We start from the raw sequence: 18,398 nt of genomic DNA, 5'->3' as shown, positions 1-18,398 counted from the left end.
ATCAGTTTGATTTTGACTTCTGATATTTGGCAAGCATTTGAAATAGTACAGAATTAACTCGTACTAGGGCAATGTGTCCAACTTGTCCTAATGGTGGCACATTGGGCACACAGCTGAACCCCGGCAATGCTGCTTACAGCTTTAATCTTATGTTGTAACCCTACATATAATTAAATGCATCTGAGAGTAGGACTGCTGATCTAGGATCTGTTCTTATGTAACACACTTGATTCGGTCAGGGTCATGTGATGAGGTAGCCCCGCCTACAAATTTCCAAACTAGTGATTAACCCAGGTTCATGTCCTGCGTGATACATATAATATCTATTATTCATTATGATCCAAAAGGAAGAACTGATCCCAGATCAGTGCTCCGACTCCGAGAGGTTTTGTGGATACAGGCTCTGGTTCCTCTCAAGGTTTCTTTCTTTGTGTTCTGTCTTTTTCTTGACCTCTGCCCCTATTCAAACCTTCTCAGGTACTGACTTTGAAATAACAACACTGTAAGAGAGCATTAGATAATGACACAGGACTCACAAAAAGAAATCGTCAAACCTTGTTTTTCTTTGCGTTTATTCATCTCTAATGTTGTTTTTTAACTCTGTCCACAAACTCATATTATTAGTTACTACTATGTTAGGTACATTTTTCCCTCACTGCAATGGCAGTAATCTACACAAGAGCCCAAACCCAGCACTTCCCTCCACCTCTCCAACAGACGGTGGTGTTGGACCAAATGGCACCCTATAGTGCACTGCTTTGGACCAGAGCCCTATGGCCCTGGTCAAAAGCAGGGCATTTAATAGGGAATACGGTGCCATTTGGGACACAACCTATCACTATAGGATGCCCTCACACACCACTATAGTTTTTTTTCTTTGAAAAAAACAACTAAGAAATTAAGGGTCAACAATATACACTAACTGGACAGTTTATTAGGTACAAAATGGATTGCTCCTATAGACAGTGAATCATGTGGCAATGGCTTGCTATATAAATCAGGCACACAGGCACCAAGGCATTCAGTTACTGTTCGACTGAACGTTAGAATGGGCAAAACGAGTGACCTAAGCAACTTTGGGCGTGATATGATCAACATGCCAGAAGCAATATATTAGAAACGGCTGCCGTCCTGGGCTTTGTGTCTAGGGTTTACTGAGAATGGTGCTACAAATAAAAAAACATCCAGTCATCGGTAGTTCTGTGGGCAAGAACAGCTCGTTGATGAGAGATCGAAGGAAAATGGCAAGAATCATGCAAACTAACAGGTGGGCCGAAAAACAGACAAATAACGGCGCACTACAACAGTGGTGTGCAGAACGGCATCTCGGAACGCACAACTTCTTGTCACGGATGGGCAGTTGCAGCAGAAGACAACAAAGTGTTCCACTCCTATCAGCTAAAAACAAGAAGAAGCGTCTCCAGTGATCACGCAATCACCAACTCTGGACAACTGAGGAGTGGAAAAACATTGCCTGGAACATGACAGTGAGTTGTACTTGAGTGGCCTATGCAGTCCCCAGACATCAACCAAATAGAACATATTTGGGGTGAGAAGGAACAGGCTGTACCACTGTCCAATCTGCAGCAACTGCGTGATGCTATCGTGTCAGCATGGACCAATCTCCTTTTGAACATTTCTGACACCTTGTAGAATGACCCAAGAATTTAGTCAGTTCTGGAGGAAAAGGGGGGTCCGAACTGGTGCTAGATAGGTGTACCTAATAAACTGTCTGGTGAGTGTAGCTAGGAACCAATTAAAATATTTCAAGCATGTTTCAGGGAGATTTTCAGTGCAAAAAGCAATTGAGGAAATATTTAAGATTGCCTGTTGCCTGTCTGGGACATTCATATTATCACATATTATCACATTATATATAGTGCTCCAAATTGGTGCAGTGGTCTAAGACACTGCATCTCAGTGCTAGAGGCGTCACTAAAGACCTTGGTTAGATTCCAGGCTGTATTACAACTGGCCGTGATTGGGAGTACCATAGGGCGACGCACAATTGGCCCAGCATCGCTGGGGAAGGCCGTCATTGTAAATAAGAATTTGTTCTTAACTGACTTGCCTGGTTAAAGCATTTAAATACAAATATGACATATTCTGTGGGTAATTTAAGAGTATGATGTGGATTAGATTCATTGGCTCGAACATGTTTGTCAGTTTGAGGGCAAGTCAGTTACATTTAGGTCACTTCTCCTATCGTTGGCAGGGCACTTGTCCTATCTGCCAATGGGAGGGAGGAGTGGGCGGGACTAGCACTTGGGTTTATGCTCTCTTTTTAAAAACACAACATCTCTAGTGCTATAATGTTCTGTACAACATTAAACAACACATTTTTTTCTTTTTTTCTTTCTTTCTTCTCCATAATAATGCCAAAGCAATAATAATAATAATTATAAGAAGACTCCATCTCATCAGGCATCAAATGTCAAACAAACGTACGAACATCACACAAACTGACAATACAAATCTAAGAATAAAAGGCCTCAATACCAGATAGTACACATCATCACCTTCTAATGGTGCCACAGAGAGAGAGTGACAGGTTACAGAAGAGAGGAAGAAGAGAGAGAGAGGGTATGGAAGGGAGGTAGAGAAGAGAGAGAGAGTGTAACAGGTTACAGAAGAGAGGAAGAAGAGAGAGAGAGGGTATGGAAGGGAGGTAGAGAAGAGAGAGAGTGTAACAGGTTACAGAAGAGAGGAAGAAGAGAGAGAGAGGGTATGGAAGGGAGGTAGAGAAGAGAGAGAGAGTGTAACAGGTTACAGAAGAGAGGAAGAAGAGAGAGAGAGGGTATGGAAGGGAGGTAGAGAAGAGAGAGAGTGTAACAGGTTACAGAAGAGAGGAAGAAGAGAGAGAGAGGTTATGGAAGGGGGGTAGAGAAGAGAGAGAGAGAGTAACAGGTTACATAAGAGAGGAAGAAGAGAGAGAGAGGGTATGGAAGGGAGGTAGAGAAGAGAGAGAGAGTGTAACAGGTTACAGAAGAGAGGAAGAAGAGAGAGAGAGGTTATGGAAGGGAGGTAGAGAAGAGAGAGAGTGTAACAGGTTACAGAAGAGAGGAAGAAGAGAGAGAGAGGGTATGGAAGGGAGGTAGAGAAGAGAGAGAGAGTGTAACAGGTTACGGAAGAGAGGAAGAAGAGAGAGAGAGGTTATGGAAGGGAGGTAGAGAAGAGAGAGAGAGTGTAACAGGTTACAGAAGAGAGGAAGAAGAGAGAGAGGGTGACAGGTTACAGAAGAGAGGAAGAAGAGAGAGAGAGGTTATGGAAGGGAGGTAGAGAAGAGAGAGAGTGTAACAGGTTACAGAAGAGAGGAAGAAGAGAGAGAGAGGGTATGGAAGGGAGGTAGAGAAGAGAGAGAGAGTGTAACAGGTTACAGAAGAGAGGAAGAAGAGAGAGAGGGTGACAGGTTACAGAAGAGAGGAAGAAGAGAGAGAGAGGTTATGGAAGGGAGGTAGAGAAGAGAGAGAGTGTAACAGGTTACAGAAGAGAGGAAGAAGAGAGAGAGAGGTTATGGAAGGGAGGTAGAGAAGAGAGAGAGAGTAACAGGTTACGGAAGAGAGGAAGAAGAGAGAGAGAGGTTATGGAAGGGAGGTAGAGAAGAGAGAGAGTGTAACAGGTTACAGAAGAGAGGAAGAAGAGAGAGAGAGGGTATGGAAGGGAGGTAGAGAAGAGAGAGAGTAACAGGTTACGGAAGAGAGGAAGAAGAGAGAGAGAGGTTATGGAAGGGAGGTAGAGAAGAGAGAGAGTGTAACAGGTTACAGAAGAGAGGAAGAAGAGAGAGAGAGGGTATGGAAGGGAGGTAGAGAAGAGAGAGAGAGAGTAACAGGTTACGGAAGAGAGGAAGAAAAGAGAGAGAGGTTATGGAAGGGAGGTAGAGAAGAGAGAGAGAGTGTAACAGGTTACAGAAGAGAGGAAGAAGAGAGAGAGACATGCATACAGACATGAAAGGATAAAGGGATTGAAAAGGGGAGGGAGTAGACAGAACAAAATCGGAGGTCACAAAGAGGATGAGAGAGAAAGAGGATGAGAGAGAGAGAGAGAGAGAGAGAGAGAGAGAGAGAGAGAGAGAGAGAGAGAGAGAGAGAGAGAGAGAGAGAGAGAGACAGATGTGGGCTAAGTGCTTTTGGTGAGCTTACAAAATACCAAATCCAGGAAGTGCTTGACACAGAAGGCACGGTGGCTTTGACACTAGAGTCTACATCCAAACGGGCACTCTATTCCCTAAATAGTACACTACTTTCGATCAGGGTTCATAGCACTAGTTTTGACCAGGGGCTCAATGGTCCTGGTCAAAAGTAACGGACTATACAGGGAATAGAGTGCAGTTATGGATGTAGCCTATCTTTAAGGAAACACCACTTAGGGAACTTCTAAACTCATATAAGGCGCTCTAATGAGGATAGAAGTAAAACACGTAAACCAAAAGTAAGGCTGCGGTTCCGATCCCATGCTCTCGCCGTCAACCAATGGGCAAAGAGGGCGGGAAGGCAGGACTTATCCAATCAAATATAGTTTAGTGATGTTTACAATCATGAGTAGGGATTTTTTATATTTTTTATGTTTGCATGTTCACTGTGTGCAGAACTGTGTGTGGTATGATGCTCTAAGACAATACCATGGCTATGGTATGTGATACTAGGTATAGCTTCATATTTTGATATGAAATTATATTTTGTGATGTCAACTTGAATCTCATACAAGCACTTAATAATAACATCACAATAAAGTTTTGATTGGATTATTGATTGATTTGATTATTGATTGATTGATTGATTTATCGGGGCGAGGGGATGGAAACGGCAGCTGTTTACTCCAACAGAATGTGACTCATTACATTTTCATAAGATATAGGTTTGGTCTATCGATAAAGTCAAAATAAAATGACTACTTTGGGAAATGATAAACCTTGCACAGTGCTCTTTATAGACAGCAGGGTTGGGGTTAATTCCATTTAAATTCCAGTCAATTCAGGAAGTAAACTGAAATTCCAATTCTCTTCAATGGGGAAAATTTGGAATTGGAATCGGGTTGACTTTCTGAATTGATTGGAATTGAAATGGAATTGACCCTAACCCTGATAGACAGACATTCCAACTAGTGTTTTCCTCACAACAACAAGCCTTATATTTATTATTATTACCTATATTCATAACCTTCTCTGTAAGCTTCTCTTCTTGAAATGAAAATAAACAAAGGGATTTTTTTCTTATCTTCTTGTCTTTACAAAAGCTACACATTCTACCGGAATGTATCTATGGATTTGTTAGTTTTTTTAATGCCTACTCTTTTCTACTGTTCTTCTTCTTCTCTTAAAAAGAAATGAATCTAGTCATCTAAAAGACGGCGTACCCCAAGAGTACAACAGTTTCCTTTCTCAGCTTCGGTCCCCCGCTCTGTGAGGGAACTTACTCTTTTCTCTCCTCCATTTTTCCTCCCCCTTGTTTTTTTAATTTTTCTGGTAAAAGGAATGAAATGAAAGAGTGTGACACGGTCGTGGAGCCTTGGTCACCTGACCAGACGTGTCAGCTGATTGTGTTCGGGATGCACAGTCTGTCTGTCGGTCCCGTGTCCCCCAAAACAGTCTTCTGTTTGTTCAGTTGTCAGTTGGTCACCACGACAACGTAAGAAATAACCGCTATCCCACGTCCGACTCTGAACATGCTGGCATTTCTGCTGTAAACACTGACCTCTGACCTTTCACCTACATTTTCACTTCTTGACCTTTCGCCTTGATCTCTTTTGATTCAATATGTATATCTATTGTTTCATCATCATCAACTAAGTGCTTTATCTTTTTCTTTTCACAGAAGCCACAGAGAGATGCTATCGGTCTCTTGTAACGAGAGACAGATCCACACCACTTTGTATACCACTACAGCTTTCTATTCACAATACCCTAGAACCATTTTTTAAACATATATACTTTAGCTTTATACTGTATACTCAGATATCATTGTTCTATAAGAGCCCAGAAACACTGGTCTATACTGTAGATCTCCCTTGACGACATACCATACATAGACAGGCACTAAACTGAGGGGAAAACAGGAAATGACAAACTGCTCCTCTGTTCCCGTGGTGACCTTGGAACAGCCATCCGACCAATGAGAGGCAGTGATAACAGGGTCCAGGATCATCTTGTCCTTGATCATTTTCATTGTCAATAGTTGTCTGTTAAAAAGTTGCTCCTGTTTCTGCTGTTGTGTTTTTTGTTGTTGTTGCAGACAGCTGGATTGATTAGCTTGAGTTGACAGCTTGAATGGTTCCGGGTTGAACCGCGCTTCCGAATCGGTGCTCTTGAACAGACCATAATATGACCTTGAAAGTGTCAAGAAGTGGTATCTTATTTAAACGGCAGTAATGATGAAGGTTGGCTTATTTTGACACTTGTTCTGCTAAAGATTTCCTCCATTCACAGCGGTGGGTTGTATAACTAATCAACAACGTTACTCTTATAAGTATTATTATTCTCGAAACATGAAGTATAAGGTCTGATAAAATCCTTTTTGTGTTCTCTGGAATAGTAGGAGGTCACAGTTTCTTTTTGCTCACATACTAATATTAAGACTCACAGCAGCAAGTGGACAATCTCGATCAAATCATCACAATTAGCCCTCTTGGTAGGAGATGGAATGGAAAACAGGTAACGTTGAAATATAGAAGAGAAGGCCTCAAAAGTCCTACACTGTACTGTGTGTTTGTACAAGGGGGGTTTTGGTTGGTTGGGAAAATGGAGAGGACTGCACTGAACTCCCGGGATGTAAATATTAAAAGAAGAGAGGTAAAAATGGAGGATGTTTAAAAGGGGTTCCTAAAGAGGTGTGTGAGCTGTTGTTTACATGACCCTCTCCATGGACATGGTTCTCAGTCCATGGCCCTTGAAAGTCAAGGGTCAGGGGTCGTGACCTTGACAATGACCTTGAACTATATAAAAGAGGTGATATGAACTTGACATCCAACCTATGACCCCCAAACAACTTCCTTCATGTCTAGTTGAACCGCTTTTCCCCTTCACTCTGCAGGATGACATTGTTGTTGTTGTTTAGTCCCCCATCACTCCTTCCTCCCCTCTGGTTAGACGGTCAGAGCCGAGGGAAGGTGACATGGTGAGAGACATCCTCATCCCATGCTCTCTAGGAGAATCCCCAGGACTAATGCTCTCCCCTTCCAAATCCTCTTCTTCCTCCTCTTCCTCTTCTTCCTCCTCTTCCTCATCCAACTTCCTACTACCGGCGAGGCCACTCTGTTTTTTCCTGATTGTGGTGGAGGCCCGGTTAGAAGCCTCGGGGTGGTGGTGGTCGTAGCGACCCTCGAGGTCCCCTTCCTCTGGTGTGAGGCCGTTCTCCGTCCCCCTCCCCCTCCCCCTCTCCATCCTGGATGAGGCCCACTCCTCCAGGGGGGCCCGGTCTTCAGCCTCGCTCAGATACCTAGGATGGGACAGGATCAACTTTAGGAAGTGTTACCCATGTCATACACGTCATAAGCAGAAGAGTCTACTTGAGAGTCTACTGTGTTTTTTCCTATGCACTGATTATAAGTTGCTCTGGATAAGAGTGTCTACGAAAAGCATCTCTTACCTCCACAGGGCCAGGGGGTTGGGGTCGGCCTGGGGTTGGGGAGGCCTCTGAGGCCCGTGGTCACCCAGGGCGGTGGGGATGGGGGCCCTCCTCTTACGCCTGGACTTGCTGGTGTGGTTGACCTGGAGGTGCATGGCCATGAGCTCGGCCGAGGAGGTGCGGAAGGGACAGAACAGGCACTGGTTGAGGGTATCTCCTGCTCCTCCACCTCCTCCTGGTACTCCATCCTCCTCCAGACCTCCGAGCCCAGGAGAGGGGCGGCGGGAGAGGTCCAGGGGCTGGGACAACAACCCTCCCTCCTGGGAACCCCGAGGAGCTGACCCCCCTCCCTTCCGCTCCCTCCCATTAGCTGGCACCATACGGCTGGTGGTGAGCGGTTTGCGGCGGGACAATTTGGGCACCTTTGGTGGGGTTGGAGTGGGGGTGGAGGTTGGTGACTCCCCCGTCCACCCTCCCTCCATCCCTCCCTGGTACAAAGCCCCCATCACCCCGGACAGATACCGGTACTGGCTCTCCAGATCTGCCTCTCTCAGTCCCGCCATGGCCTTCGCGTGTTCCCTGTCTCTCTGCTCGGGGAGGCCCAGTATCCAGGGCTGGTGCTGATTGTGCCTGGAGGAAGGCGTCTCCTCTGGGCCTCTAGTGGCCGAGCTGTGGTTGAGGCTCTGGGGCCGGCGCTGCTTGGCCATCCCCTCCCTCCCCTCCCCCTGTGGAGCTCCTCCTCTGCCCAGGGAGGCGGTGGTGAGGCCTGGTGAGGAGGCGGTGGATGAAGAGGCTCCCATGGTGTTCCTCTGTTCTCTGTGGTGCCTCTGGAGGTGGTACTTTAGAGAGCCTGACTGGGTGCCAGCGTAGTCACAGTGGGGACATTTATACGGTCTCTCCCCTGAAAGAGATACATACACAAGTTGTGATTATCAGGGCACTGGTACAATGGAGGAATGTCAGTAGATGGATAGTAACATTTGTATAATTATAATTCTGCTCAAAAACCCAAATTTAGAAAAGACCACTGAACTAGAGATGGAGCAGCCCATCTGGCATTTGCCCAAACTTCACTATGGACAGTCTGTTTCTTTCCACAGAGAAAAGAAAAACAACAATTCTGCGGACCTTGAGGCCCGGATTTCTGATATAGGGCACTTTTTTGGGCTGCCGTTAAGGTGACACTAGTGTCAAATGCACGTTAGTTTGCAATTTCGTCATGTAAAAACTGATGCACTGGCATTTTCCAGCCCTAACGTCAGGTTTGACAATGGACCTGTCTTATGTCAGCACTCTGTCTCTCAGATGGAAGGAAATATTTTAGGCGTGTCCTTAAACACATGATCCAAAGTGCTAATTTCAGGCAGGGTTGGTAGAGATATTTTAAGCCCAACCAAAAGCTGGTTCTAGCGGTAACACAGTTGCTATGTCATGAATTTCGACAGCGGAAAAACAGCCTATCCAGGTTTTGACTTGCAATGACATACCATTTTTTAATTTACGTACTTTTATTTAACTAGGCAAGTCAGTTAAGAACAAAATCTCAATTTACAATGACTGCCTAGGAACAGTGGGATAACTGCCTTGTTCAGGGGCTGAACAGCAGTTTTTTATATCTTGTCAGCTCAGAGATTTGATCTACCTTTCAGTTACTGGCCCAACACTCTAACCACTAGCCTACCTTCATCCCCCTTCGAGCACTCCACAGAGCTGGGCTCTACGGAAAAGTGGCCAGAAAAAAAACATTGCTTAAAGACAAAAATAAGCAAACATGTTTGGTGTTCGCCAAAAGGGATGTGGGAGACTCCCAAACATATGGAAGAAGGTACTCTAGTCATATGAGAATAACATTTAGAATTTTTGGCAATCAAGGAAAACGCTATGTCTGGCGCAAAACTAACACCTCTCATCACCCCGAGAATCCCATCCCGTTTTTCATTGACAGGGAGGGGGAAGCTGGTCAGAATTGAAGGAACGCTGGATGATGCTAAATACAGGGAAATTCTTGAGGGAAACCTGTTTCAGTCTTCCAGAGATTTGAGACTGGGACGGAGGTTCACCTTCCAGCATGACAATGACCTGGAGCACACTACTAAAGCAACACTCGAGTGGTTTAAGGGGAAACATTTATATGTCTTGGAATGGCCTAGTAAAAGCCCAGACCTCAATCTGGGCTTTGGGGTGGCAGGTTGCCTGGTGGTTAGTTTTGGACTAATAAACCGAAAGGTTGCAAGATTGAATCCTTGAACAGACAAGGTAAACATCTGTCATTCTGCCCCTGAACAAGGCAGTTATCCCACTGTTCCTAGGCCGTCATTGTAAATAAGAATTTGTTTTTAACTGACTTGCCTAGTTAAATAAAGAAAGAATAAAAAGAAAATCCAATTGAGATTCTGTGGCACGACTGAAAGATTGCCGTACACCAGCAAAACCCATCCAACTTGAAGGAGCTGGAGCAGTTTTGCCTTGAAGAATGGGCAAAAATCCCAGCGGATAGATGTGCCAAGTTTATAGAGACTTACCCCAAGAGACTGGCAGCTGTAATTGCTGCAAAAATGTGTCTCTACAAAGTACTGACTTTGGGGGGTGAACAGTTATGTACGCTCAACTTTTCATTTTTTTTGTCTTATTTCTTATTTGTTTCACAAGAAAAAATATTTTGCATCTTCAAAGTGGTAGGCATGTTGTGTAAATCAAATTATATATTGAATATATATATATATATCGACATTGAAGCCATGCAAATACTTAGAACAATGTGGACTGGAAACAGATTCAAAAGAACATATTTAGCAAAGACGGGATAGGTCTACATTTTACCATTTTGTCTGTAAGCTCTTTAACTAACTATAATGGACTAACATTTGGAATTAGAGTTGATTCCAAGTCAATATGTAAAAGACCGTAAATACACAACTTGAAGCAACCACATATTCAGCCATGGAGCACTTTCTGATTGGCAACGCCTCGACACACCCACAACTTGTTTTCTCATGAAAAACCCAACCCTTTCGCGGCAACATTAGCATCTGCGCCGATAATTGTGCTTGTGAAAATAGAAAAAATATTTCTTACACATCACCGAACCTACAGTGTTACCGCCCAGCGCTTCGATTAACCATTGCATTAGGTTCATTAAAATAGAGCCAATAGAGTACATGAGAGGAAACTATATGGTTATTAAAGTATTAAATGAGGTTGTAGTTACACATGTCAAACAACAGATGGCAGTGCTCCATCACAATCTAGAACCCTGACTGGCTTCAATTGTACTTAACTAGGAAAGTCAGTTATGAACAAATACTTATTTACAATGACGGCCTACCCCGGCGACGCTGCGCCAATTTTGCGCCGCCCTATCACGGCCAGATGTGATGCAGCCTGGATTCAGCCCATGGACTACAGTGACACCTGTTACACTGAGATGCAGTGCCTTAGACACCTGCGCCACTCGGGAGTCCCTACTAGAGTGACATCGAGGACATTCAGTGTTAAAAGTAAATACTGCTAGTGGCAATTTACTGAAGTATAATTATTTGCCAAAATTAATTTGAACAGACAGAGCAGAGGATTGTGTCTAAGAATCAGCAACTAGGAATTTAATGAATGGTGTATGCATTTAATTAGATGTTAAATCCCCAATATAGGGTTAGGATTAGTTAAGGTTAGTATGGCGACATTTCCACACAGCCAATCAGAAAGTGAGATGAAGTTATTACCGTAATGCTTATACTGTATCTTATCCAATCATCTCAGATCTACAGGAGTGCCTAGGCCCTAAGTTGGATAGATACGCATAAGTGTCCTAGGCCCTAGAGTGTAGGGTTTACGGACTAGGGGTTGATTTGACATCCAGCCATTGTTAGGTGAGTTGGTGGGGGGGGGCTAGTGGCAGGCTCACCTGTGTGAACTCTCAGATGCACTTTAAGGTGATGGGAAGAGCGGAAAGCTTTACTGCAATAGGGGCAGTCTTTCACCCCCGTGCCTCGCACACGCTCCCTAGAGCTCACCGAAGAGCCTGACGAAGAGCCAGACAGACCATTCTCTCCTGGAGAGAGAGAGAGGGAGGGAGAGGATGGGGGGAGGGCGGGGAAGGGAGAGAGAGAGTGAGAGGATGGGACAGAGAGAGAGAGAGAAAGAGGGGGGAGAGCAAGAAAAGAAGGCAGGGGGAATGAGAGAGCAAGAGAGAGGGAAGAATGGAGGATGGAGTGGGAGAGAGAGAGGGAGAAAAAGGGAGGGAGAGGAAGGGAGAATAAGAAAGACGGATCAGAGATTTGACAATGGAAGAAATTTAGCGAGTGATATTGATAGCTAATTGAGTTGCTAGCATCTACACTCACCCACTCTTTCTACAAGCTTTTTATTTGTGTCCTGTTTTTCTCTAATGAAAATGTGAAACAAACGGAAGACATATTGGAGACGTTTTGTTGGGGTGAAGTCATGTCACCGTACCTTGGAACTGTGACATCACTGAGTGGAACCCTCCGACTACTGCTTGTTGATGCTGATGCTGAGATCCGCTTTGAAGTTTGGACTCCTGTCTTCTTTCAGTACTACTTCCTCTCCCTCCTCCTCGTCCTTCTGCAACCCGGCTCCCCCCTCCATCCTCCTCTCCTCCCCCGGTGTGGCGCGGGGGGTGACCGTGGCTCTTCTGGGGCCGCTGGACGTGGACGCGGGCGTGCGCCACCACCTGCTGCAGGCTCCGGAACAACTTCCCACAGTCGGGGCACTCCCATGGGGCTCCGGAAGACGACGGCTCCTCCCGGGGATCCAGACCTCCAAGGTAGGCCCTGACCTGCTCAGATTCCCCCACCACGGTGCTCCTGGATGTGGCTCGGTGCTGCTGCTGCTGGGCCTGTTGAGCTGCTACCAGGCTACGAGCTACAAATTGCCACATGGCTATCTGGTCTCCTCCATTTGTTGTCTCTCTTCCTCCTCCTCCTCCTCCTCCCCCGTTACCGTTCCCCATCTCCGCAACCTGAGCCACTGCCTGGAGTCGTTCCATGCAGCTGGCGCCGCCGTCGCTAGGCAACCCCAGGTAGCCTAAGATGGCAGATTTACTAGAGACTCCGGCGCCGTCCCTGTCGCCCCTTCCTCGTCCGCCTCTCCCCCCTCCACCACCACCCCCACCACGAGCCAGCAGGAGGCTGGAGTAGAGAGCGTTGAGGCCCTGGTTGGTGACTGAGCCTTTGAGCCCTCCTTGTTCAGCCCCGGCGCCAGGGGCCACCTGCCCCACCAGACCGGCCTTCAGGCCCAACTTGTTGAGGTGCACCTGTAACAAAGTTAAGTTTAAAGTCACAACACATCTTCAATAGTTTGACAGCTGCTATTACAGAATATACTGACGCACACACACACACACACACACACACACACACACACACACACACACACACACAAGGTCACACACCTTCATGTGGTTCTTGAGGAACCAGGGCTCCTTGAAGCCACGGCCGCACACCTGACACTTGTGGTCCAGAGAGTCCTTGTGCTTCCTCATGTGGCCCTTCAGGAACCAGGACTGGGTAAAGCGCTGGCCGCATGTCTCACAGCAGAAGGCAGGCAGAGGGGATGCCCCTGGGGCCGGGGCTGTGGTTGGGGTGATAGTGGGGGTGGGCAGGGGTGCGTCTGGAATGGGGGTGGCGATGATGGTAGTGGTGGTTACAATAGGGATGTGTCTGGGGGTGTAGGGGGGCAGGGTGGGGAGGTCCACAGGTGGGGAGAGGGACAGGGAGGACAGGGAGGGGTGGCAGTCCTGGAGGTGTGCGGCCAGGCGCTCTTCCTGGCTGGCAGAGAAGGGACACAGGGTGCACTTGTATGGGTTGTGGAGGATCCGGACGTGGCGAGACAGCTCCGAGGCGGTGCGGAATTTACCTTTGCAGGCATGGCAGCGGAACGCGGGCGCTGCCGCTGTGACGGCGGTAGCTTTTTCCAAGATGGTGGGACCCACACCACCCAGGCCGCAGGAGGAGTAGGGAGAGGTGAGCGAGAGAGAGAGGGGCACCTCCTCGGTCAGCAGAGGGGTCAGCTGTGTGCTGTCGTCCATCAGGAACTGTTGGAGGATCTGGTGATCCATCTGGAGAGCCTCCTCTAGGGCTTCCCTGTCCCTGTCCTCCCCTCTATGGCCCTGGGTGAGAGATCTAGACAGCGGGGGGCTCTGGCGGTGGATGTAGTGGTTCTGCCTGACATCCTTGTCGTTCTGGTGGGTCTTGAGCTGTGTCTTGGATCCCGTCCCAATGATGCTACTGGACGCGGTACCGGTCCGGTACAGAGCTGAGGCGTGGCGGTCCCTGTCTAGACTGTGAGCGCGGGCGTGGAGCGACAGGATACTCTGAAAGCGGAACTTCTTCCCACACACCAAGCAGGGGAACTTGAGCCCGGCCACACCCCCAGAAACACCCACCACCCCAGGAATTGATCCTGACAGACACCCCCCGTCCTTATGGAAGAGCTGGAGGTCCAGCTCATCACTACAGGTGGCACCCGGCTGCCCGGAGGACATAGCCAGCTCCAGGGCCCCGAACCCTGAGAGAGGGGCTGACGATGTCGGAGTGGCCGGAGGAGAGCTCTCCAGAGAGGGGCTACACACCTCCCGGAGACCCCCTGGGAAGAGAGCAATGGCTGGGGTGGGGGACAGAGGGACTGACAGCCTCTCTTCATCCTCTTCTTCATTGTGGTGATTGAGGGGGAAGGGGGAGAGGGGGGAGTAGGGGGTGGTGTCTGGGGTGTCGGAGGTTGGGGTGTGGGATAGGGCTGTGGGACTGAGGGGGACAGGCAGGTCCAGGAGGCTGTGTAAAGGGGAGAGTTGGGAGCAAGAGTGAAGGGAGGCCAGGGGACTGTGGTCCAGAGATGGTAGTGTAGGGGGTGACTGGGGCGGCTCACAGGACAGAGCCAACACACACTCAGGAGGAGAATCCATTCTCTGAAAGAAAGAGAGAGAGAGAGAGAGAGAGAGAGAAGAGAGAGAGAGAGAGAGAGAGGAGAGAGAGAGAGAGATGATCAGGTGATGACATGGCAGTATCAGATTGAGAGAGTGAAAAATGTCAAATTGTCATTAGAGATCAACAAGGAAAGGACTTGATTTGTATTATTTTTACATATTCAGAAAGAATGTACAGGAGAAGGTATCATGCCTCATATCTGGATATTGAATTACATGATGCAAGGCAATGAAGAACAGTTTGTTCTCATACCGCTTCATTGCTGGAGAGTATGGAGAGCGAATGAATGACATTTTATTTTCGTGTTAAATCGCTAGTTGGCAACCCATCCGTTTTGGGATTAATTTACACATAAACCAACTTTACAATAATTGACTGTGATGATTCAGTGATAATTCTTCCGGTGTTCTGTACAGAACTCACCAGTAGTATGTGTGATGCTATGCCATGCTTCAGTTTCTTGGCAGAGGGGGCCTCCTTTAGTGCTCTGAGAAACACACACAGTCAATATGTTATCACATATGTTTAAAAAATATGTTAAAACACACATATTTTACATTATAACTCCTCCTGCTGCATACTCCATTACACCGAGAAAACAACAACATATTGTTCATCCATGTGGTGTGTGTGTGTGTGCGTGTGCGTGTGCGCACGTAACATGCGTCAGTCTGTCTCTTTTTTACAGGTGTGTGCTTAAACGTGTAACAGTTGTTCACCTGTTTGATGTTAACTTAACCATATGTTTGATGTCTGTGTATATGAACGTGTGTGTGTGTGTGTGTGTGTGTGTGTGTGTGTGTGTGTGTGTGTTTTCATTTCACGGCGTGTGTATTGTGTGTGTGAGCTAAGCGCACCACAGGACACGGACTGTCCCAAACAGGATGGGCGCGAGATGTTTTGACTTCCCCACACACCCTTCCTCTGTACTCATACAGTAGCAGCTTAAACTTAAAAAAGTCCAAGCTTCCTTTAACTAACATATGGAATTGTTTTAGGATGGTGATACCAATGATCACTTAGCAATTAGATTTACAATTGTAGGACCCCTGTAAGTATTAAAAAATATATTTTAACTTTAAACATGATTTGATAAAATATTGAACTTGGCATTTACTACTATAGAAATGTACTGATGCCATAAATGGCAAAACAGACAGTCAATAAATAAATCATAAAGAATAAGGTTTTGAAGTGTATTTCCTATATCTAGGAGATAAAATAAAGCTCCGGAAATATTTTTTTTTTCTGGACACATATTCAACCCCTTTTTTCGGGGGTGGGCACAAAACCAACTCCGTACTTCCATTCATTATTTTATACCGGTACCGGTTACATTCAAACGAGTCCCGTGACACTTGTGGGGGTCGTATAGAGAACACCATTGTGTTCGTGAGAGTCTCTTTCCATAGAGTGATCGTAAAACATTTAAATGTGTTAACCCTCGCAAGACGGCATCCCCAGCCACGTCCTCAGAGCATGTGCAGACCAGCTGGCTGGTGTGTGTACGGACATATTCAATCATTCCTTATCCCAGTCTGCTGTCCTCACATGCTTCATCATTGTTCCTGTACCCAAGGTAGCTAAGGTATCTGAACTAAATGACTATCGCTCCGTAGCACTCACTTCTGTCGGCATGAAGTGCTTTGAGAGACTAGTCAAGGATCATATCACCTCCACCCTACCCGACACCCTAGACCCACTTCAATTTGCTTACCGCCCCAATAGGTCCACAGACTAAACAATCGCCATCACACTGCCCTATCCCATCTGGACAAGAGGAATAACTATGTAAGAATGCTGTTCATTGACTACAGCTCAGCATTAAACAACATAGCAAACTACCTGCCCTCCAGGACACCTACAGCACCCGATGTCACAGGAAGGCAAAAAAGATCATCAAGGACAATAACCAATCAAGCCACTGCCTGTTCACCCCGCTTCCATCCAGAAGGCGAGGTCAGTACAGGTGCATCAAAGCTGGGACAGAGAGATTGAAAAACAGCTTCTATCTCAAGGCCATCAGATTGTTAGACAGCCACCACTAGCACAGAGAGGCGGCTGCCTACCTACAGACTTTGTATCTTTGGCCACTTTAAGAAATGGAACACTAGTCACTTTAATAATGCCACTTGAAGAATGCTTACATATCTCATCTCATATGTACATACTGTATACTGTATCCTTCACTATCTATTCTTTACTATCCATTTGCATCTCAGCCGCTCTGTCACTACTGATCCACATATTTGACATATTCTCATCCCATTCCTTTACTAGATTGTGTGTATAAGTTTTTGTTGTGGAATTGTTAGATAATACCTGTTAGATACTGCTGCACTGTTGGATCTAGAAGCATAAGCATTTGTAAACCTTCAACCAGGGATGAGGAAGGCCGACACAGACGGATGTGGTGGATTAAGATGCAGCCCATGCAAAAAACAGACGGCTTTTTCATTTTTATTATGTTACTTAGATTGACGCACAGGTATTATTCAGACACACACACACACACACACACATCTGAGCCTACAGAATAACAAGCAACCACACACACAAATCTGAACACATACAACCACACAAAAAACACTGCATTTGAATGTTGACAAGAACAGACGCCAATTATATGTCAGACATGTTTTCACCCGCAACTGTAGTAACAGATCAGAGAAGAAGCACTTGAAACACACGGTCGTATACAAGGTCATCATCATTATGGCTAAACAATCTGTGTGTGCAGATCTGTGTACGCTCTGTACGTCTGTGTGTTCATATATACTGTGTGAGTGTGTGTCAGGACCACAAAAAGCCAGTTGACATTTTAGCTCCGCCATAACAAACAGGGATATCACACCGTATCAATCATACTCTGTCTCTTTCCTCTGCTCCCTCTCTTCTCTCTCTCCTTCTTAATCCACCATTGTTGTTCCTTCTTTTCCCCGTCTCTCTTTCTTTCTTTCTCTGTTTCCCTCCCTCATTGTGATTCCATTCTCCTCCCATCCCCCTCTCTTTCTCTCTCATTCTCTCTCTCTCGCTCCCTCCTCCTTCTATTATTCACTAATTTTCTTTCATTCTATCACTCCCTCTGTCTTTCTGTCCTGCGGCGGAGCCAGTTGGCACGGTGCCAGGGAATGCTGATATCAGCTGGTAGATTGGGGCCTGCCAAAATGGCGAAGAGAGAAAGAAGGGACGAGGTAGACAGCGAAAGAGAACGATAGAGAGAGAGGAGGGAGTTGAAAGAGAAAGATAGAGAGGAGGGAGTTAGAAGAGAGAGATAGAGAGAGAGGAGGGAGTTAGAAGAGAAAGAGAGAGAGGAGGGAGTTAGAAGAGAAAGAGAGAGATAGGGAGAGAGGAGGGAGTTAGAAGAGAAAGAGAGATAGAGAGGAGGGAGTTAGAAGAGAAAGAGAGAGATAGGGAGAGAGGAGGGAGTTAGAAGAGAAAGAGAGAGATAGAGAGGAGGGAGTTAGAAGAGAAAGAGAGAGATAGAGAGGAGGGAGTTAGAAAAGAAAGAGAGAGATAGAGAGAGAGGAGGGAGTTAGAAGAGAAAGATAGAGAGGAGGGAGTTAGAAAAGAAAGAGAGAGATAGAGAGAGAGGAGGGAGTTAGAAGAGAAAGAGAGAGAGGAGGGAGTTAGAAGAGAAAGAGAGAGATAGGGAGAAGAGAAAAGAGAGGAGGGAGAGATAGAGAGAAGTTAGAAGAGAAAGAGAGATAGAGAGGAGGGAGTTAGAAGAGAAAGAGAGAGATAGGGAGAGAGGAGGGAGTTAGAAGAGAAAGAGAGAGATAGAGAGGAGGGAGTTAGAAGAGAAAGAGAGAGATAGAGAGGAGGGAGTTAGAATAGAAAGAGAGAGATAGAGAGGAGGGAGTTAGAAGAGAAAGAGAGAGATAGAGAGGAGGGAGTT

General features: G+C 46.3%; 1 protein-coding gene across 4 annotated transcripts in view; it reads right to left on the bottom strand.

Moving 5' to 3' along the window:
* Positions 1 to 555: 555 nt before the first annotated feature.
* The window catches only part of LOC118368909 (zinc finger protein 219-like), a 50,724-nt gene continuing 32,881 nt past the window's right edge, over positions 556 to 18,398 (bottom strand). For 3 of the 4 annotated variants that reach the window (XM_052497480.1, XM_052497481.1, XM_035753387.2), the window contains 6 exons: positions 14,924 to 14,987; positions 12,970 to 14,481; positions 12,012 to 12,831; positions 11,461 to 11,607; positions 7,581 to 8,460; positions 556 to 7,430 (listed from right to left, as the gene is read on the bottom strand). In XM_052497480.1, the coding sequence (XP_052353440.1) occupies positions 7,046 to 7,430; positions 7,581 to 8,460; positions 11,461 to 11,607; positions 12,012 to 12,831; positions 12,970 to 14,481; positions 14,924 to 14,987 (3,808 nt within the window). In that variant the 3' untranslated portion in view covers positions 556 to 7,045. The remainder of the gene's footprint in view (positions 7,431 to 7,580; positions 8,461 to 11,460; positions 11,608 to 12,011; positions 12,832 to 12,969; positions 14,482 to 14,923; positions 14,988 to 18,398) is intronic. The other variant, XM_052497482.1, reaches the window with a different exon arrangement.

Source organism: Oncorhynchus keta, chromosome 35, assembly GCF_023373465.1.
Source record: "Oncorhynchus keta strain PuntledgeMale-10-30-2019 chromosome 35, Oket_V2, whole genome shotgun sequence".
Taxonomy (NCBI): Eukaryota; Metazoa; Chordata; class Actinopteri; order Salmoniformes; family Salmonidae; genus Oncorhynchus; species Oncorhynchus keta.
The sequence above is the reverse complement of the archived record's forward strand: the minus strand, read 5'-3'. Positions and strand labels throughout refer to the sequence as shown.